General features: G+C 36.7%; 1 protein-coding gene across 1 annotated transcript in view; it reads left to right on the forward strand.

The window, feature by feature from the left end:
* Positions 1 to 23,261, forward strand: part of DDX10 (DEAD-box helicase 10) — a 259,403-nt gene that overhangs the window by 211,347 nt on the left and 24,795 nt on the right. The window contains exon 17 of the mRNA XM_021062753.1: positions 19,414 to 19,550. Within this exon, the coding sequence (XP_020918412.1) occupies positions 19,414 to 19,550 (137 nt within the window). The remainder of the gene's footprint in view (positions 1 to 19,413; positions 19,551 to 23,261) is intronic.

Here is a 23,261-nt window from a genome sequence, read left to right on the forward strand (position 1 = left end):
TTGGGGTCAGCAGAGGCAAGCTATTGCATTTAGAATGCATAAACAAGGTCCTACTGTATAGCATAGAGAACTGTATTCAATCTCCTGGGATAGACCATGATGAAAAAGAATATAAAAAAGAATATATAACTGAGTATATGTATAACTGAGTCATTTTGCTGTACAGTAGAAATTGGCACAACATTGTAGATCAATGATACTTTTAAAAAAATTAAAGAAAAAAGGCCAAAAAATTAGCAAACATCTGGTGAGCCCGGAATTAAAGATCTCTGCAGCCCCTTGCTGGTTCTTAGAACTAGTGATTTTCAGAGCAGTAGTCCTTCACATTTCTTCCTCCTGCCAATGCAGATTTTACCTCCGCTCTCTCCAGGCCTAGTTTGGGAAAGTAATGGTTTAGGCACATTGCATATGGTGTGTTATTGTGAGTAACAGTAAATGCATGCACTGGTGTCTGTCCAGCCACCAGTCTCCTTTACCCTAAAATGCGAGCCTGCACATGGTTTAGAGTTGGACGTCCTCTGATTGGTCCTGACATAGAAAACTGAGTCTAGGGTTTATTGTTAAAGGAGTATTATACCTGGTCTTTATCACATTTTTCACTAAATTCTATCTTGCAATCATACCAGTTCCATAACTGATGCTTAACTCAGGGAGTTCAGGTCAGGTTTATATTAGAAGTCCATCCTGATGTCTTCCGTAGTTGCCTTTCTATTGAGAAAGAAAGATAATATTTATCGAGTGCCTACTTCTTGCCAGATACTTTGTACACGTGTAATCTTTAGGTGAGAATGGCATTGTCTGGCCTTGACTGAAAGACTGAAAACTTAAATATCTAGGCTAGTTCTGCCATTGACTTGTTCTGTGATCTTAGGAGATTTGCTTAAACTCCATAGGTCTGCATGTGTTTGCTTGCTTGTGCTTGAACGTAATCCGTAAAGTGAGAGTATTACCTAGACAATCTTCTTTTTAATTGTGATAAAATACACATACCATAAAATTTTTCCATAACCATTTTTATCATAAATTCATCATAATTTATCATAACTTTTTTTGTGTGTGTTATAATGGTGTTAACTATATCTACATTATTATGTAGCAGATCTCTAGAACTTTTTCATCCAGCATGACTGCAACATTATACCCATTGATCTGCAACTCCTCTTTCCCCCTCCTCGCAGCCCCCTTGCAGTCACCATTCTTCTTGTTTCTAAGAGTTTGCTTTAGATACCTCCTATTAGTGGAATCATACAGTATTTGTCTTTTTTTGAATGGCTTATTTCACTTAGCATAGTGTCCTGAGGTTCATCTAGGTTATAGTATGTGTCAGAATTTTCTTCCTTTTTAAGGTTGAATAATATTCCGCTATATGTATATATCATATTTTGTTTATGCATTCATTCATTTGTGGACATTTAGGTTGGTTCCACCTCTCAACTATTGTGAATAATGCTGCAGTGAACATGGGTGTCCAGTATCTCTTTGATATAACTTGCAGTTCTGGTGCTGAAAGGCAGTGCTTCTAAACTTTTTTCCCTCCTCATAACCCCTGTTTATGAGTAAAAAATAATTGGAGTAGATCAAAATAATGAAAAGTTTCACAGTATTTTTTGTTTTCTGAAGGGTTTTTGAAGCATACAATCTATATGACAATCGCATTGTATTACAGTATACATATAGAATGCAAAATACAGAATCACGATATTTTTTGAGGCGCTCATAAATTAGTGGCAGTAACTAGTTGCTTAATAGCATATGAAGTATTTCATAAGTGAAGAATATGAGCTTACACATGACTTATATGCAATATAAACAAGAATACCACAGCAATTTTATTACTATGTCTTGGTGGTAGATGGTAAGTTATTTAAAAAATGCAGATTCTCACAGATGTCACTGTATAAGAAACCCAAGTATATATGTTAGTATAATTATTTAGAAAGTTATGCACCAAAATTATGCAAACACGTGTCACCTTTGCTCTATAATCAATGAACAAACTCAATTAATAATAATAAATTTAAAGTGACCAAATTTCGTAGTTGAGGAAAAATAAAAATTATAAACAACCTAAGACAAGAAGGATGACGCTCTGATGCTAAAGTGACCTTTAATTTTTTGAGTACTCTATTCTAGTAATTTCTAATAATTCAGTTGATCAGGGCCCAGTAAGTAGTCTTGACAACTGTAAAAATAAAAGTTCAGGGAATTATTCATTATTCTCCCTAAAGAGAAGCAAAAAGAGCTCATGTTTTTTTAATGAGTTTGCTCCCAATCTTGGCTCGCTAGTGGACCATGGACTTTGAGATTTACAAATAAATCTAAGACAACAGTTCTCCATGTACTTGAACGCAGACAGCAGTTCTCCGTGTACTTGAAAGCTTCAAAGGTACGCTGCCCAATTATGATAGTTACACACGTTCACCTTCCCTCACAACCATAATACATAAACGGTTACAGCAGTGGGTGGCAGAGAGAAAGTTAAACAGAGTTAGTAGACTGTGTGATGTGGATAAATTAAGATAGTACTTGCTGCCAGTGAGAGGGGAGGGGTGAGTCGTAGGTAAAGTCATCCACTGCCCAAGTGAATCATACCTTCATTGGAACAATCCCTTTTCACCTCATGTGTATACAAACAAATATAGTCATGGCAGTTGTTCCTTCCATTCAGATCTGACGTAGTGCCAAGGAGTGACCTAGGCAGTAGGGAGATAACTGGATATTTTGTAGATAAAACACAATGCCTCACACTTTATCTATAAAGTGGCTCTGTAAGAGTAATTTTAGATAGAATGCTTTTTTAGATGTAATGCCATTGCACGCTTAATAGATTACAGTGTAGTGTAAACATAACTTTCTCTTATAACCACTGGCTGACGTGTGGTCTGTAACAAAGAAGAGACAGGTTCTGTATATTTACACTTATGTGGGGAATCTAAAAATTAAAGCCAATGAATGTATATAGAAAAACAGAAACAGACTCACAGAGAAAGAGTCCAAGCTAGTGGTACCCAGAGGAGAGGGATGGGGGGAGGGATGAAATAGGTGGAGGGAATCGAGTTATAAACCATTAAGTATAAAATAAATGTTACAAGGATGTAATGTATAACATAGGGAATATAGTTGATTTTATAAATAGCTTTGGAGTATAATCTATAAAAAATATCAAATTATCATGTCATATGCCTGAAACTGATGTAACAACTCAGATATACTTTTTAATAAGTTTAGCTTCCATTTGTGTAACTAGCTTTTCATTATAGATTTATTTCCTAAAGTTAAAACTGTAGACAGTATATATGACTCTACATATGGCTTCTGAGATATTTATCCTAGAGTATAGTTTTTCCATTTTTGAGTGTTCTGGGATTGTGTTGGAATGTATCTACAAATTAAGACTTCAGAAAGTGTCTCTTTGCTTTGCGTATACTAGAAGCTCATAAACATATGCTGCAGTCTTAAATACTTCATTTGCTAATAAGCACAACTCTGTAAGGAATTTTTCTCCTGTGGTCTTTATCTGAATTATAACAGGGAAAGTTAGGCTAGTCAGCAGAAACTGCTGAAAAGTACAAATATGTCATGAAGCAATTACTAAAATATTTTTTGGCTTGCCTATAGGGATTTTGATATCTAGGGTGTTAAAAGGGCATTATGAAATTGTATTTTAAATTACCTAAAATGTGATAGGTAATTTAGTGTTGGATTCTGAAAGAACTTGAGCAAAAATGTCTGTGGACCATTTAAGAAAAAGTTTTGCACAGCCATGAGGGCTTGGGGATAACTTCATTAATATTTCCTTTGACAGAATAATTAAAGGATGATCTTGTTCCTTTTGCAGAAAGATGCTACTGTAGCCATATCATTCGATTTTCTTAGTGATGATGAGTCTGTCCTAGTCCTCTCCATGAGTTCTCTTTGTTCCTAACATGAGCAGTTTTAATGAGACCATCTGGTATCAGGAGTTCATTCTCTAACGAAGAATACCCTGGAGCATGACTGACACAGAGGGCTGTAGCCCATGACAGTGTTCCTTTAACACTGCAGAAGGTTAGATTTATATTCCTCAATAGCAACATGAATCAGGAGTTCAAGGCATGCAATACTTGCTACTGGTGACTTGGGCACTGCTATAACAAACAAGGCCACAAAACTATAAGCTTACTGGCTATGTTTGGGTTACAATAAAGAGTTGGTTTTAGAAAAAAACACATGAGCAGATTCCCAGGACAAGTACCAAAGATGAGCAAACATTTGCTTATGGTTCTCTCATAGAGAGATAAGTGTGGTCTTTATGACATAATGGAAAGAGGATGAACTTTTAAGTCAGATAACTGTTTTTTTCTTTCCAATTCTGTCATCTAAACTATGTGTCACTGAGAAGTTATTTAGCCCATCTAAGCATCAATTTTCAAATCTAAATCTCTGTAATGAGAATATTAATACTTCCTGAAATGTAACACCCATTTTAAGATTAAAATGTTAGGATTTTCCCCTCATCAAAAATGGGATCTTAAAAATTCATTTGTTTTATAATTTTAAGTAGATATGATCTCTTTAGTTCTCTCCAGTGATGATAGAATTTGAAAACACAGAAAGTGTTCATAAATGTGGTGGGTTTGTGCTTGAGCGTTTTAGCTGACATCAAGGTGCTATCTCTTCTTCTTCTCCTCTCTAATTTTTTTCTTGCTCTACAACTGAAGTGACCATTATATAGAAAGAGGGTTTTTACATCATTATCTATTAAATAGCACTGTGTAATTGTTTGTTAGAATATAAATTTTTTCTTTTATAATGAAAATTAAAGTATTTTAATCTTTCTATATTTTAAAAATTGAGACATAATTCACATATAAAATTTACCCTTTTAAAGTATACAATTCAGTGGTTTTTAATATAGTCATGAAGTTGAATGACCACCACCACCATTTAATTTTCAGTACATCTTTGTCATCGCCTAAAGAAATACAGCACTGTCAGTCATTTTCCATTCTCTCCTCCCCTCAGTCTTGGCAGCCACTAATCTACCTTCTCTCCCTGTGAATCCATGTCTGCCTGTTCTGGAGATTTCATCTAAGTGGAGTCATATAACATGCTGTCCTTTGTGTTTGGCTTCTTTCATTTAGCATGTTTTAAGGCTTCATCCATTTTATGACATATATCAGTACTTCATTTCTTTCACCAACAAGTAATATTCTACTGTATGGATATCCTATATTTTATTTATCCGTTTATCACTTATAGGACATTTGAGTTGTTTGAACATACTGGCTATTATGAATAATACTGCTTCTAACATTCATGTGAAAGTGCTTGTGTGGACATATATTCAGCTTTCTTGGGCCTATACCTAGGATTGGAATTGCTGGCTTATTTGGTAATTCTATAATTAACTCTTTGAAGAACCTCCTGTTTTCCAAAGCAAAGTACCCTTTAGTTTTAAGGTTCTCCTTTTAGCTCTCCTCTGCTCCCATTGAGTCATGGGTGCAATGATATTGGTAGGTTGGGAGGGAGGAGAGAAAAAGAGGAAAAAAATTTCATTACTGGGATTTTTTTTTTTTTAATGGATAATTTTTTTTTTTTTTTTTTAACTAACCAGTTGCAAATGATCCTACTCTTACTAGGAGGCAGGTTGTTAGAGCAAAGCAGTCTAAACTGAAGTGACCATGTCTTCAAAATGCAAAAGGAAAAATTGATTTTGGTTGGAAGTGTTCAGTCGATGACATCTCATTCATTAATATCAAAATGACCTATTTCCTTGGAAATCATCCCCTTGTGGTTTACAGTTTTCATATTTGTAGGAATGTTTTCTTCACTATTTACCATTTTTGCCTTTTTGCATACATGTGGTTAATGGACTTTCATATTGTAGTGGATTCATTCATATGCATTTATCAAAACTTGAAGTCATTCGGTTCATTTCTGATTTTAAATTGCTGTTTATTTCCTACCAAACATGAGCCAGTTTTAGTCCCTGTGGAGACTAGTTTTCCAAAAGCTCACTGAGGAGTTCAGATTGGACTTGGATTTCCACTTGGTGAAGTGATAATGAATTGATAGAACAAACCATGAAGAATGTAGCAAAAGCAAACATGCACAGGACTGAAAACCCATCTCATCAATGTTTCCTTGCTCTAAGGCGTCAAGCTCAGCTAGCTTCATCATGTTTGTTTGTTTGTTTTCCTCTCCCTCAGCTATGACAGTTTTGGCCAAAGATTGAAAACATAGCCATGTGTTAGGAGAGGTACATGATTCTGTTCTTTCTGTGGCAGTTTTATGAATTATTGTGGTATTATGAATTCTTGTCTTTACTGTCAAATTTATGACTTTTGTTCTGTGTTTTTCTGCTTCTTAGCAGCTCGAAACAATTCTTAAGAGAGAAACTGGCAGGTGTTACTGTATAGTTGAAACCTAAATCATGTTCAAGGCTTTTTGGGATAAATGACCTTCTCAAAGCTCCAAAACTGTCTAATTTGAGACCTCTGTTCTTATTATCAGCTCAGCCCCAAGAAGTACAATTGTACCAAGCAAGGTGACCAGGGAGTGGGCTCATGGACTATTGAGAATTACAGCTCTCCTCCTCTCCAAATGCATGTGTGCACCTACTGAAAATATTTTGCATGTTGTTTTAATCATTTGGGGGCTTCCAGGAACCCTGTGTTAAGAACTTCTAATCTAAATATCAGCCTTAATACTCTTTATTTGATTAAAGAGCTCATACCAACTTCTTTTTTAGATCTTTTTAAAACAGTATTTTGTTTCTTTGATTTAAAAAATATTGCTTATTGTAACACACTTAGATTGGTAGAAAGGGGGGAAATCCTGTAGTCCCATCCAGCCACTGAAAGCTTCCTCTACATGGTTGTTTTTTGTCAGTATAGTCATTATACTTTACTGATTCATGGTGATGAAGTGTCATTAAAATAGTCTTTGTGGAATTCTTTATTTCTTAACTTGCTCACAGTAAAATTCACTATTTGTGGTGTTCACTTCTGTAGATTTTGAGAAATACACAGTAGTGCATCCACCACAGTTGAATATACAGGGTAGTTGCATCATCTCAAAAAATTCCTTCTTGCTGCCTCCCCCCAGCCTTAGCTCCTGACAATCACTGTTCCGCTTTCTGTCCCTGTAGATTTTTCCTTTTCCAGAATTTCTCATAAATTGAATCATTCAATATATATAGTCTTTGGAGTCTGTCCTCTTTCACTTAGCAAGGTGCACTTGAGACTCATCATGTTGTTGCAGATATAGTCCCTGTCATTGTTGAGTAATGTTCCATTCACCAAACTATTTACGACTTGGTTTACAAAGTAGTACTTTTATTTAAACTTGAACTACCTTCCTTAAATACTATGATTGTTTTCTTTTTTCTCCTTTTGTCTTGTCTTTTCTCATTTTTTTTTTTAATTTCCCCAATACATTATTGTTTTTTTTCTCTACTGTACAGCATGGTGACCCAGTTACACATACCTGTATACATTCTTTTCTCTCACATTATCATGCTCCGTTATAAGTGACTAGACATAGTTCCCAGTGCCACATAGCAGGATCTCATTGCTAATCCATTCCAAAGGCAAGAGTCTGCATCTATTAACCCCAAGCTCCCAATCCATCCCACTCCCTCCCCCCCCTCCCCCTTGGCAACCACAGGTCTATTCTCCAAGTCCATGATTTTATTTTCTGTGGGAAGGTTCATTTGTACCATATATTGGATTCCAGATATAAGTGATATTGTATGGTATTTCTCTTTCTGACTTAACTTCACTCAGTATGAGAGTCTTTAGTCTTTTCTCATTTTATCTTTTCTTGTCTTTTTAGAGCCACACCCATGACACTTGGAGGTTCCCAGGATAGGAGTCGAATTGGAGCTGCAGCTGCTGGCCTACACCACAGCCACAGCAATGTGGGATCTGAACACATCTGCAAGCCACACCACAGCTCATGGCAACGCCATATCCTTAACCCACTGAGCGAGGTCAGGGATTGAACCTGCATCCTCATGGATACTAGTCGGGTTTGTTACTGTTGAGCCACAGCAGGAACTCCAAATACAGCAGGTCTTTTCCACATTAATATTTTTACCCTTTATAACCTCTGTCATTTTATAGTTTCAATTATATTCTCTTTTGTGTGTAATCCTATATTCCTAATGAATATACTGCTTCCTAAGTAGATTTAAATCTATTTCACATTTCTGTTTATGTTAGAATCAGATTTGGAGAAAGCAGAAAGGTACTTAAGAATAAGATGACCAGGAGTTCCTGTCGTGGCGCAGTGGTTAACGAATCCGACTAGGAACCATAAGGTTGCGGGTTCGGTCCCTGCCCTTGCTCAGTGGGTTAAGGATCTGGCGTTGCCGTGAGCTGTGGTGTAGGTTGCAGACGCGGCTCGGATCCTGCGTTGCTGTGCCTCTGGCGTAGGCCGGTGGCTACAGCTCCAATTCAACCCCTAGCCTGGGAACCTCCATATGCTGCGGGAGCGGCCCAAGAAATAGCAACAACAACAACAACAAAAGACAAAAGACAAAAAAAAAAAAAAAAAAAAAGAATAAGATGACCAAACTGCTGGAATGTCTTTTCTAAGTTGGTGCAGTTTTGTTAATAATGATCATAAACATTTTTGTAGACATCTTCACATGCTTTTCTCGTTTAATGCTCACAACAACCTCGAATGGTAGATGTCATTGTTTAGATTATACAGATGAGGAAATAAAAGCTCCCTGAGTTAGTCAGTTGCCTAAGGACACACAGCCAGCCACTGGTAAAGCAATTAAATCAGGGTCTTGTGACTCATATTAAAGTATTCATTATTGTGAGAAGAATGGCAAATTGGACTTGTAAATTGTATTTTATTTAATATTTAGTGTAACTTCTGGATAGAAAAGAACAAGATACAAAGATGATCAATAATGGAATATACTTTTATTTAATAGGGTATTGTGAAATTGAAACATTGTTAATATCCTGTAGGGCTCTGTGAGATAAGCAAGTGAGTAAGCAATTTAGGAAGAACAATTAATTTTGCACAAGGCAGACTTGGAAGAAATTTTATTTTACTAAAACTCTTACTAAGGTTAAAATGCTAAATCATAGTCTCTTCTGCCGTGCTGTGTTTCAGATTATATTCTTCTTTTATAGTAATGCTCAGTACACAGTAAGTATGCAGTAAACAGTTGCTGTATGAATATTCCAAATTCTGAAGATCCCTCCAAATTTGGGGTTTGTTCTCTGGGACTTTAAATATTCATGTGCAAGCCCTTTGCCTGCCATTCTTAACTGTGTTCACTTCATGTATTATTTATTTCTCCTCTTCATAATCTTGTTTTGGAATGCTGGGGAAAAAATAAAGACATTACTGAGAGGAATTTGGGTAAACTCTACTAGATTTAAGAGAGAAATTGTGTTAAACAGTCAGCCTTTGTGTGGATTCTTCATATTCCACCTGGATTTTGCTTTTATCCTTTCACAACATCCTGCATTCGTCTTCTCAGATTCCTCTCTGGTTAGGTGGTCAGACCTGGCATGTGTTAGCTTGCTCTCATTAACTGTATCTATTTTGTAAATGCTGGGTGTTAGAAAATACAGAGATGTTTTTGAGCGGGATTCTCGTAATTGTAGAGAATTGTAGCCCTTGTGATCAAAGTTGGGATTTTCAGACATAGTTCAGCCAGCACATATTAGAAGTGCAAGAAGTACACACCTTGGCCAGATACCAAAGAGCCAAGTATATAAATAGTATTAAGCTAAAGTCCAACATCACCATTATGGATTCTAAGAGACAGAAATAAACTGAAAATATTCAAAAAGTATTTTAGTTAGTATTACGTTATTATGAAAAAGTAAAGGGGAGTCAGGCCATTCCACTTTGGCATTACAGTGCAGGAACAGTGATTTCTCAGCACTGTCACCTACTCCTGGGTGTGCTGTTCAGCACATTTGCTTTAGTAGATAGATGCTCATTTTTCAGGAGGCACATTTAATAATGACATTAATCTTTCTGTGCTCATAATGCAGAAAAAAACATTTTCAATAATTTTTTCTCTAACTTTGTACCTGGGATTTATAGCTTGGATAAGTGTCAAAAATCAATGTATCTCTAACTATGCAAGATGGTTGCTAATTTCAGCAATCTGAAATTTTATTAATGAGAATAAAATGTATTTTGAATACCTCATTTTTTTCTAAAATTTTATTTCCGTTACCATCTTTACATTCTTTGTCAGAATCAAAAATAGTTTATCATGAATTCTGGAATTTTCTCAATCCTCATGAAAGTTTGAGGTGTCAACGTTGATGTTCTGCTTTTAATTCATACAATATGGAATTAAAAGAGGAAGGCTCCTTTTTTTATAACCCTGAGTGGCATTAAATAACTCAAGTTTAAATTCAGCTCTTGAAGCTTATTTTTATGAATCCTGTATGCCATACAGGAGGGCAATAAAGGTAATTCTCTGTATTTAGACTTTAAATTGCTTTCCTCACTAATAGTCACTGACTGACCAGCAAGAGTGCCCATTCTGTCTTTCCCCCATTACATGCACTGTGGCTTCCACCTCTACACCTTAGAGTGGTTAAAACTAAGGTTTATTCCCTTTTATTTTATAAACATCTAAGGTCTTTGGCCTAACATTTACCATGGCTCTAAAGGGATGATTTCTTGCTTTCTGTATAGTACAAGGAAATAATCTATTCTCTGTATCCATTTCTCAGAGATTTTCTAGAGTAATATAACTTTGTTTTTCTTTTAAGAGAGCTTCAAGAGTATTACATTTCTTATTGAGACATTTTGTGTTCTCTCAATTTTAACATTAGGATTTCATTTTTGTTTTTGCTTTTGCTGTGATCATGACTGCTCTTAGAAAAGGAAATAAGGAAAAGGAAATATTTATAGCATGTATAGAAGCATAGTTAAGCATAAGTTTACACCTCTTTATGTTGCCTGTCCACCAGAGGAAATTTATGCAATATTCTATTCTAAAGTTTTTAACTTCTCAAAAGTTATACCCTAACTCCTTCATTTTTGCATACCTATCACGGGCTAAATATACTAAGCACTTAGGAAATGATTAGTAATTCGAGCTGAAGGCAATTACTTGAGGTTTCTATATTTTTTTAATGACTTTAAGGGTCAAGAACCTGATGATATGCAAGTCCATATGTGTAGAAATAACTGGATTCTTCATGTTTATATAAGCTCTCAGTGCGGGTACAGACTCTTACATGAAATTTTCTTACATGACCCCCTAGAGAGAATTTTAAACATAACTTATTTGTTATTTTATAGACGTTATTACGCATTTCATTTTTCTTTACTGACTACTCATTTTTCCCATTAAGGTGCTGATTGTGTGTTTTCCAAGCATCTGCAGTTAATTAAAATCTTTACAAGCTTCTTTAAATTTAAATATTGTAAATTTTATACTTGAGAAATCTGAGGTGGACATTAAGTGGTTGGCAGTTATTAATAAAAATCATAGGGTCAGATCTAAATTGGTGAAATTTCTAGTGTTAAACTCATCAATAATAAGTACCCAATACTTAATAAATGGTATTATATCCTACTTTAGTATTTTTACATTAAATATCCATTTATTTATCAAATATTTGAGAACTCTGCTCTGGCTTTTTGACAATAGTGAGCAATGTTAAAAAAACATTTAGAGGAGACAGTATAGTTATACAATCTTCATGTAACACTTCATGAAGTAGGCAGTCTCCTTTTGGAGAACTGCAAATTGGGGCAGGAGGCAGGAAGCTTTTATAGGATAAAGAACAAGAAGAGAAAAACTGAAGATCTGTGATTGGTTGGGACCACATAATCAATGTTGTTGGGAGTGAGAAGGCCTAGGTTGGCTTGGCGTTTGGGGATTGGCTGACTGGAAATGCCATGTTTCTGGTCACTTGGAGCATTTACAGGGATGCAGAAGTTCTTCAAGTTTTGTTTTGCTGGTTATGGCAGCCTGGGCAGGAGCAGCTCTGTCTTAGGCCCAGAAATTTATTTTAACAGTGATAACAAGATGTGGCCTCTACTGCCATGGAATTTAGTGCCTAGGAAGGGATGCAGACATTAAACAAATAATGAATTCACTCAAGGTGTGGGACTGAAGAGAAATCTGCAGGATGTTTTACTAGGAAGTGATGTTTAGAAATAGGTAGTCTGAGACCTGATTACTTGAAGTTAACCAGGTTTGATATAATAAAAATAAACGTTTGGTCTTTGTCCCTGGTTCCTGACACTAAAGTCAAAGATTTTAACCCATGAGATTTCCTGAGGAATAGAAGTGTCTCTCATTGTTCATAATGAGCCCCTGTTCAACACCCTTGAATTTATGCTAATAAAGTGACTCAGGGTGGGATCTCTAGATAGCTTCAGAGTAGGGACTGGTCACCAGAAAGACCAAGCATATGATTAGTGGATGGACTCTAGCCCCATCGCCCTTCCTGGCAGGAGGTTGGGCCTAGAAATTGAGTTACAAGAACTCTAGAACAACAAGATTCTGAGAACTTCTAGGGTGGTGAATGTGTGTTGGGCTGGAAGGCAGCCCACCCGGAGAAGACATGGAAACTCTGAACCCAATCCCCCCTGCATACCTTGTCCTATGCGTTTCTTCCTTTTGGCTATTCCTGAGTTGTATCCTTTAAATAAATAAACTTTCCTGAGTTCTGGGAGTCATTCTAGGGAATTATCAAACCTGAGGAGGGAGTCGTGAGAATCCCTGAATCCGTAGTCAGCCGGGTAGAATTGCAGGTAGCTTGGTGACTGCATTTTGCAGCTGGCATCTGAAGTATGGGCAGTCTTGTGGGACTGAGCCCTTTCCCCAGGAGGTCTAGGCTAACTCTGCATAGTGTCAGAATTGAATTGAGTTGATACACACTCATTTGGCATTGAAGAATTAGTATTGAAAAGACACCACATATTTGGTATCAGAAAACACTAATATTCCACACAACAGAAAAGAGAGGCTTGGGAGACAAGGGTAGTGAAAGTAGAGATGGACACACACAGGGTAACTGAGAAAGCATCCTCCTTGTTTTATGATACTTATAAAATAAGCTTGGCTCTGAAGAAGTAATTGTACAAGTAGAAAGTTCAAAGCTTTAAAAATGGTAAAAGTTGGAGTTCCCGTCGTGGCACAGTGGTTGACGAGTCCGACTAGGAATCATGAGGTTGTGGGTTCGGTCTCTGCCCTTGCTCAGTGGGTTAACGATCCAGCGTTGCCGAGAGCTGTGGTGTAGGTTGCAGACGCGGCTCAGATCCCGCGTTGCTGTGGCTCTGGCGTAAGCCAGTGGCTACAGCTCTGATTAGACCCCTAGCCTGGGAACCTCCATATGCCGTGGGGAGCGGCCCAAGAAATAGCAAAAAAAAAAAAAAAAAAAAAAATGTAAAAGTTGAGATTCAAGGTGATGTATACCTAGCATACATGCAGGTTTGCATGATTAAGCTGTTTAGTCATCTGAATCACAGTTTCTTTATTTTGAAAAATGGAAACAATAATTTTTCCTCCTACTTCATAGAATTTGAAGATCAAGTAAGATAATGTATGTCGGAGCACTTCATAAATTTGTTGTAGAAAAATGCTACTTCCCGTCTATTTCTTCTCATCATAATGAAAGCAGACTAAAAAGCTCATTGGGTTACATTTCTTCTCTGGATATTTTTAACTGCCCTACTTTTAATTGAGTCTTCCAAATAAGTATTTTAGGAAAAGTCATTCCTATTTTAGGTGAAATATTTTCTCAGAGGTTCTGAAACTGTATTTCAGGAACAGCCAGTTCATAGAGGTGACCCTGATATCCTGATATGTATGAACTACTTTCTTTTTTTTCCACCGGGCCTTAAGAGAGAAGTGTGGATGTGACAGTAGGGCTTCTTGTTTTGTTTAAGCTGGGAGGGTGGGAGGAGATGGGAGAGTGATTGGCAGAGAGGGTGGAGTGGTTGCAGGTTCCAGCCTCTTTCCTGAAGAGAAAGAGGCATGTTGACATCCAGGACCCATAAGTCGAAGACTGCAGTCATTCTACCAGATGTTAGGAATTTAGCAGGGCTGATGGATTCAACTCAGTCTTGATCGGCTGCTTTCCCAGAAATGGAACATAGCTTTCATTTTGGTGTTTATGTGGATAACTATCCTAGAATAGTTTATTTTAGCATCAGGGCAGGGACTTTGTCTTATTCACTGCTACATCCCCAGAACCTAGTAGTGTGTCTGTCATGTGTCTTCTTCATAAAAATTGGTTGAAGGAAGGCATTTTTAAAAAGCATCTTCGTAATATTTCTTAGACCATATTTAACATGTGCCACTATGATTATGAGCATATTCATTCTCCGAAATACACTGTGTACCCATGTAGTCTGCAGTCTAGTTTGTTCTCCTTCCTTAACACCTCTCATACCTGTTCTCCACCTCCATCTCCACTGCTGCTTCCTTCACTGAATCCCTTGTCTTACTTGGATTATTGTAGTTTTTAAACTGATATCCTATTCTCTTAAACCCTCCATCCACCCTTCCCATTGCTGCCAGGGTGCAGCATCTGTAAGGTACAAATTTAGTCTCCTGCTAAAATACTTAAATTGTTCACTTTTACTTAGAGGGGTGAGTTTCCAGCCATGATATTCTAACACATCGATAGGTCACAGTTATTTGGGAGGTGATAGGTGTATCATAGTATTTGTGTTGTCTCTCATGAAAATGATTCCAGAGGGCGATAAAAGGATAGTGCCATATTTATAAATTACCTTTTAAATAGCTCTGAAATCACAAGGATATAAAGAGACACAACAGCTAGAATGTTCATTTTCTTTGCCACCTTATAAAACTAGAAAGAGCATACTTCTAAACTAGACCTTTGCCTAAAAGATAAACCCAGTACTTTTCTCAGAGTGTTTTCATTACGGCAATACCTTTTTTACTTAGTGCCTTTTGTTTATACTTTATGGTTATTTTAAATGATAGTATTTCTATTTTTAATAGGTTAAAGGCACATTATACTTTTTAACAGAGGTTATACATTTTATAGTTACGTATTTCTAACCATTAAAAAAATAAACTAAAAGACAAAAAAGATCAATGTGAAAATGTCTTTCTTCCATCATCTCTACACTTTTAGTAGGTTGAAATTTTATTTCTAAAAGGAGTGATTGCCAACTTAAATTTCTTTGTCATTGTCATGAATTAGGAATGTAATACAGCACAGACAATATGGTCTGGCATCAACAGTGCAGTCATAGGTTAGGAAATAGCAAGACTTGAATGTCATCAACTACAGGAGAGTCATTGTAACACAAATCCAAGTAGTATTTTATCCATTTAAAAGTAAATTTTCATCATTTTGAATTACTGTTTTCCTTCAAATAGATAAACATGTACAGTGCAATATTGAGTTAGGTATTTATACTAACTTCCTAATTTATTTCTATCATATTGTAGATACTTTGTGAAGGCCACCTGCTTTATAGTAAATGTTAAAGGAGCATATTAAATGGTTTTAGATGTTAAAATACAATTAGTTGAAACATTCTGCTTGTGTCAGAGTCCAGATCCTGGAGCCAACAGAGCAACTGGAAATTAGGAGAAACCCCAAGAAGAAGGGAAATCACAGAGAAAGTGAGCCCAGTTCTGCCTAAGTCCTTGGCTGAATGTGACATTTCACAGACTGGGGGAAGACCCATAGGAAACCAGGCTAAAAAAGCATCAGTTGGAAGCCATAAGAATAAAATGGAGGTGAGATATAAGCACCTGAGTACCATAGAGAGATTTTGCAGTTTGAATCCAGGCAAAGTAACTGCCTATTAGAATAGAAATACAGTAATCCTCAGAAAAACCTGACAGAATTCAGTGTCTCTATAATATATTACCTGTAGTGTCTAGTTTTCCACAAAAATACTAACATGCAGTTAAGCAGGAAATTGTGATCCATGGCCAAGAAAAAGACAATCAATTGAAACTCTTAGCCCAGATTTGAATTTGGCAAAGATTTCAAAGAAGCTATTTTAAGTATGTTAAAAGAATGGGAAATATGTTTGAAGAATTAAAGGAAAATATAGGTATGAATAACAGAGAGCCTCCCAGAGCAATGGAAACTATAAACAAAACAAAAACAAACCCGGTCTTAGACCTTAAGATACAATTACTGTAATATTTCTGCTAGGTGGCTAAAGAACAGTTTGGCAGTGTCAAAAGAAAGCAACAGCAAAAAACAAAGAAACAAACAAAAAAAACAGAACAGAAAAAAAGATTGAAGAAAGATGAACCAAACCTAAGAGAACTGTGAAGTAGACTAAGATAGATGTTCTTGCAATCGTGGAGGGAATGGTGAGGAAGAGGCATAAAAATATCTGAAGAAATATTAGCTAAAAGCTTTTCAAATTTAGTGAAAAACATTGATAGATCTAAGAAGATTGCAGAGCTCCAAGAAAGATGAACACAAAGAAAACCATTCCTAGATACACCACAATCTCACTGCTATAAGATAAAGAGAAAAATTTGAAAACATCCAGATGAAAATGACACTTGTTGCTTATACTTCAAGGAAAAAACTGAAATTATTTGTTGCTAATGATAAAATTCAAGCTTTGAAGAAAAAGTTAGAATTCTGGAAAGCTTATATTCACTAATACTTTCCAATATTTGACTTTAGAAATCTTGTATCAGCCAATAGTTTCCCAATACTTTGAAAGACATTTTTAAGTGATAATGACAGTGACTATAAGAAATGTTATTTTAAAAAATAGTATATAATGAAATGTGGAATATTTGAAGATTTGTATAAGGAAGATATGCATAATTTAGTGAATTACTATTTTCCAAATGACTAATGCATGACATTGTGAAATCATTCACAGGCAAGATATCTATTCAAACCTCAAAGTAGACCAGTGGGTTTTAATGTAGCAGATTACAGAAAGTGTATTATTAGTGGCTTCAGATTCCACATTGCAAGTTTTTTTTTTGTTTTGCTTCACCTATAGAATGTAGAAATTCCCAGGCCAGGGATCAAACCTGTGCCACAACAGGGACCCAGGTGCTGCAGTGACAGTGCTGGATCCTTAACCAGCTGCACCACAAGGGAACTCCTGGCAACTACTTTTTAAGAAGCTATCATTCATCAGTTTTTACTGTACTATCAAAGAGTAACTGAATTTATTTTAAAAGGCTGTTAAGCAGCCAGAGCCATCATTGCTCCCTTTTCCCGTGTAATCTGGATTCCCAGGTGCCAGAGAGGGAAATAGACAGGCAGTTAGACATGAGCCCTCAAGAAGAGGGGGGAATGTGGGACTTCAAGGCCCCATCAAGGAGACTGAACTCAAAGCCTCTGAACCAGAGAATTACCAGCACCTTGTTATCGCCCCACCCATCTCATTGTAATGCCCCCTCCCTCCCTTGATCAACCTGGCCTACTCCTTCCAGCCCCTACTAGGAAAGGTATGGGGCCTGCTCCTCACTCCACCCCTATAGGGGCTTTATACATGCCCAGCCAACCAGCAAGAGTATAAGACCCCTCTTTCCCCAGCCAGTCAGCAGGTCAGCAGGTGTATCCTGAGACCTCTCCTGTCCCCGGGTTATAAAAACAGACATGACCAGGAGCCCAAGGTCAGCTCTCCCTGGTCAGGAGGAGTCAGCCCACTGTGTTAACAGTGTTTCTTGCCTCAAGAAACCTATATTTTAAAAAAAGAAAGCCATTGAAGTACTTCTCCGTTTCCCAACCCCCATCTTTGAGAAACTAGATTTTCTTCATATATTTAACCAGAAAGTATTGATGCAGAAGCAGATAGGAGAATCCAGATATCTTTTTCTAAACTAGACATTAAAGTGACTTGCAGAAATATAAAATAAAGTTCTTTTGTATTGGAGATTGTAGCTATTTTCATAAAAATACTGTTTATATTAATGTAGAGTAATATTTATTTTAAATGAATGAATTTTTTAAAATTTTGTTTTAACTTATAATACAGTAAATGTCAATAGATATTATCCACATTAACAGAAACTCTTTGGAGTCCTTCATATTTTTTAAGCATAAAAGTACCCCGAGACCAAAAAACCTTGAGAATTGCTTTGGTTTCCACCTTTAGATAGCAGATGCCTCTGAAAGCATCAGACTGGAAAATTGGAAATATTTTGTAGCCCGGGAGATTGGTGTTCTTGAGTGTATGATGACATTCAATTTTTGTTGATATCCTTGATTATTTTCAAGCGGACCAATAGTATGCTGTTGAGTGTGCTGCTTAAAACTCTAATGGCAGCCTTTTCTTTTTCCCTTCTGATATTTATTTCCAGACCTTTTATTTTTAGCAGGAAACTTTACCTGGAAAGCCATAAAGGACTTTGGCAGTGGTGACTAATCCTTATTTTCTTTACTTCTTCTTGCTTTTGTTATGTTAGAGGCTATCCAGGGAGAGCTGTTCAGAAAGTGTTAGGGGACTTCAGCAGGGGCCTGCACAGTCAGTTGCTATGCTATTCTGAGTTGTTATTCAGTTCCTGGGAGCATTAAATATTTGAAGTCAAAGAATCAATGGAGCTTGTCTCATATGGTGTGAAGAAGAATTATAGTTACCATAAAGATGGTAACTAAGAGATATTCATCTAGAAATTTGTTTTTTTGGTCCTGCTTACTGCTTATAATCGAATAAACACATGTGACAGTGCTTGTTTGTAATTTCTCATCTAGCATCTATCAGGTGACAAAACCAATCTGCCCGCAATAAATTCGTTATAAGGGTTATTCAGTACATAAATATGTAGTGAATTTATTTTAACATTCTGTTACTTTGTTCTTTGACAAAAATAAATCACTGCAAAACAAAAGCAAAAAATCTTACCTGCCTAGTTGCATGAAACTAAATAGTTCCCAACTTCTTCAGTGTGTCACTGCATTTTCTGTATCTTGGTCTTCATCCTATTTTTTTCATTAATTTGTGTTTAGAAGCCCCCCACCCCACCCCCACCCCACCACCGTTAATGAGCTTGAACAGATCTGATTGTTAGTTTAAGACTTGCTGTCATCATAAAATGATGAGACATGTTTCTGTACTCTTTTTCTGGCCTTTTATATTTTCACCTGATATTTTTGGTAGTCTTGAAACTTGCATCATGCCAGGAGCACGAAAACTATTTTATACTTTATTTCCTTGATAGTTGATTTACAGGGAAGTAATTAAACTCAATTTTTTCCCATATTTCATTTAAGGGATTTAAACTATTTACTTTTTGACCATATTTTGTTTTGTTTTTGAAATGATGTAGGTTTTCTTTCTCAGCGCAAGTGATTATGGCTCTGAAAGTCACAGAGGCTTCCACCAGAATAGAAGGCTTCTAATTTGTGGATCTCAATTGGGGTATTTATTTGGCGTTAGAAATAAGACCTGATTGTTTATCAGCTCTTTTCTGAAACCACGCTTTCTCTTGTGTTTTCTTAGGCCAAAGATGAAGAGGAAGCTTTTCTCGATTGGAGTGACGACGACACTGATGGGTTTGATCCAAGCACACTTCCAGATCCTGATAAGTATAGAAGCTCCGAAGAATCAGACAGTGATGATGTGGGAAATCAAATCAGGTGTGTTTTTACCATTCATAGCAGCTCTCCTTTTAATAAGTTCAGAAGATGTGTGGAGACAATGTCTCAGTCTTTTCTCATTTTAGGGGCCTTTTACTGTGTCTGTAATTCCTGCTAACAGATAAAGAGTGATACACGGTTGTAGTTTCTCCTGCTTATTCTATTCCCTTTTTCTTATCTCTCTTTCTGAATCCTTTATGCTTAAGTATCTGATGTTCTAAGGTATGTTTAGTGCAGACGGAGGTAAGATTTTATTTGGATTCACCGTCGAACTCTGTGGAGATTGTTGTTAAAAATTATCTCTGAATTTTTTAAAAGGGCAGTTATACTTAACATTCTTTGATATAAAATTAAGAAACATAAAATAATGAAAAACTCATACATAAACAGCCCTTGACATTCTCTCAGACGAGAACCTGTTCATTTTAATATGGACTTATTTGCTGCCATGCCAAAAACAGATGAAATGTGATGAATGACTTGCTCAGCATTTGTTTTCAGAGTACTGTGTATTAGGTTATATTGAGAGCCTGTTGATTTAAAAGCTGAAAATATTGGGAGTTCCCAATATGGCTCAGCAGTAACAAACCCTAGTATTCATGAGGACACTGGTTTGATCCCTGGTCTCGCGCATTGGTTAAGAATCCAGCGTTGCCTTGAACTGTGGTGTAGGTGGCAGATGCAGCTCATATCCCACATTGCTGTGGCTGTGGTGTAGGCTGGCAGCTGCAGCTCCAATTCAACCCTTAGCCTGGGAACGTACATGTGCCACAGGTGTTGCTGAGGAAGACAAAAAATAAAAATAAAATAAAAGTTGAAAATATTGAACTGCCTGGACATTCTAAATTAATGAACCTGTTTAGGCACAAGGGAGGTGCTAATGGCAGATGAAGTTAATATGCTTAAAGGGAAGAGGAACTTGTTGGAACCCTTCAAGTGCTAGTCTGGAAAGTTCAGAGTTGAAAAAATAGGCCACAAAGAGCTATAATCTAGTTTTCACCAAAAACATTACGAAAAGATCTCAAAAAGATCATCCCTTAGGAGCAAATGCTATAGGGAGATATTTTCAAAGTTCCTCTTCATTTTTATCTTGTGCTCGTTCAAACAATTATTTTACAGTAGTGAAAATGACTTGTCCAAAATACAGTCTTCCCAAGTAACGCCAGAAACCTGAGACGTTTGCTATTGGAAAACTAGGTAGTGGACACAATAGCTTTCTAGTTTTGCAGACTAGATAACTAATAGTAGCTTTACTACCATAAGAAGCACCACAGGTGAAAATAATTTATTAGGATTTAGAAAAATATATAAATATTAAGTGTTAAATAATTTAGGTTCAGGACATAATCCTAGTCTTTAGAAATTGACCTCTATGAGTAAATATGCAGACTCTGCTTCAGAAAGCTTCTTGGTGCACATGTCCACACTTTGATGAACTATCAGTGTAGTTAAGTCTGTTGCCCTTTTTATTCTTACATAAATGTCCCTCTTTCAGAATTGTTTCTATGAGTGTGATATAACTTAACCCATATGATTTTATATCATTAACTTCCGAATGTTTCTGTGTAATTTTACTCTCTGGAGAGAACTCTTTTTTTTTTTTTTTTTTTTTTTTTAGATGAGAGGAAACATTTTATTTTATTTTATTTTATTTTATATTTAATGATTTTTATTTTTTTCCATTATAGCTGGTTTACAGTGTTCTGTCAGTTTTCTACTGTACAGCAAGGTGACCCAGTCACACATACACGTATACATTTCTGGAGAAAAGTTTAATTTGTTCTCATAGTTTGTTCTTCGGCCAAATTTTCCACATCTGTCTGACATACTTTTAAAACAGAGCCAACCTTTGAAATCACTGGCATAATGTCTGATATTAGGTATCTGATTCATAAGGACTTTTTTCTAAAATTTTTTATGATAGTTTTTGGATCACCCTTAACCTATGCACAGCAGACATTTCATTTCATTCTTCTGGCAGTTCATACCCTCTTTGTGACATTTCCCTGCTTCAACCTAGATAATATTACTTGTTCTCTAGTATCTTATTCACATGTGTTTCATCCTCTTCCTTAGCCTATAGCTTTGTAGCTACAAACTCTGTCTTTTTATACCAACACTTTCAACTCTAGCCTCTACTCATCTCCCCAACATTCATGTCATAAGCACAGAGAAAGGCTCTGAAATATTTGTATTGATTAATTGATTGGTGAAGGAGATAAAAGGAGAGTAAAAGAAGTATAATGATAAGCAGCTATATCACCAGTCCTTGTAGGTAAATGGTAAGGAGATGACAGAATAGATGTTGGGAGAATTGGAAGAAGCCAAATTCACATGGTGCAGTGATGAGGGGCAAGAGGTGTCATAGCATCTAATTCAGTGACAAAGGTTCAGATGGGAATATCTAAGCCTTATATGAAAGTTAAAATAGTTTTAAGTTCATACATAACTAGAAACTGCATTATCAGAGATTGCAAGGAATTGATAAACTTGTCTTAAGCTGAAGAAAATTGTCTTTTGTTGACAAGACTATCAACTAGGGCTTTATTCCTTAAGTGCATTTAGGGGCTTCCTAGCAGTTTTGTCCTTTGTATGAGCACAGTGATTATTTAGTCCAACCCCCTCTTCTTATAGGTTAAAAAAAAAAAAAAAAAAAACAAGCCTTGATGGGATGAAGTAATTTGTGATCACAGTACAAGTTAGGGACAGATCAGTGTAGATCTGCCTGAATCAAATCAACTCCTTGCTTCTAATACTCCAATCAAGTTATAAAGGATTACTCTGGCATTAGGAGAAGTAGTGCAGGAAAACCACCCCAAGACAGATTTAATGTCTTTGGCTGAAGACCTCACCCATGGACTAATCATAGGATAGATTTCACTAGACCATGGTTTCCCAGACTCAGCCTCATTGACATTCTGGCCCAGATGATTCCTTGCTTTGGGGGATTTGGGGTCGTTCTAGACTGTTTAGCATCATCCTTTACTATTAGCACCTCCCCAGCTGGGATAACATGAAATATCTTCAGACATTGCCAGATATCCCTTAGGGAGTGAAATCCCTCACAGTTGAGAACCCCTGGACTAGACCCAGGATGGCCATACATATTCCTTGTGCTTAATTTCCTCATCCCTCATCCAGGATAGGCTTTGTCTGTACTCCTTTCCATTTAGCCCTGGCAGTTCTCAGATAGGCTCCATCAATCACTTGGGATTGGTATACAAGATAAAACCTGTTTTCCATTCCTGGGCCAGAAGGCAGGGTTTAAGGTAAGTTAACGAGTAATAAATAGTCTGCCTGTGAAGTTTCTGTTTATACTGTCATTTTTCCTTCTCTCTTGAAATTACCTCAATGGCAATGAGTAAAGATATATGTAAACTAAGACCACATTGTTTTGGATAAGAAAAAGTATTCTAGGAGTTCCTTTCATGACTCAGCAGTTAACGAACCTGACTAGGATCCATGAGGATGCCAGTTCAATCCTGGCCTCGCTCAGTGGATTAAGGATCCAGTGTTGCTGTGAGCTGTGGTGTAGGTCACAGACGTGGCTCAGATCCTGTGTTGCTGTGGCTGTGGCAGAGGCCAGCAGCTGTAGTTCCGATTCAACCCCTCCCCCGGGAACCTCTGTGTGCCATGGGTGCAGCCCTAAAAAGGCAAAAGACCAAAAAAAAGTCTTCCAGTGTACTCCATGTACACTAGAATTTTGACAGT

This window comes from Sus scrofa, chromosome 9 (genome assembly GCF_000003025.6).
Source record: "Sus scrofa isolate TJ Tabasco breed Duroc chromosome 9, Sscrofa11.1, whole genome shotgun sequence".
Classification (NCBI taxonomy): domain Eukaryota; kingdom Metazoa; phylum Chordata; class Mammalia; order Artiodactyla; family Suidae; genus Sus; species Sus scrofa.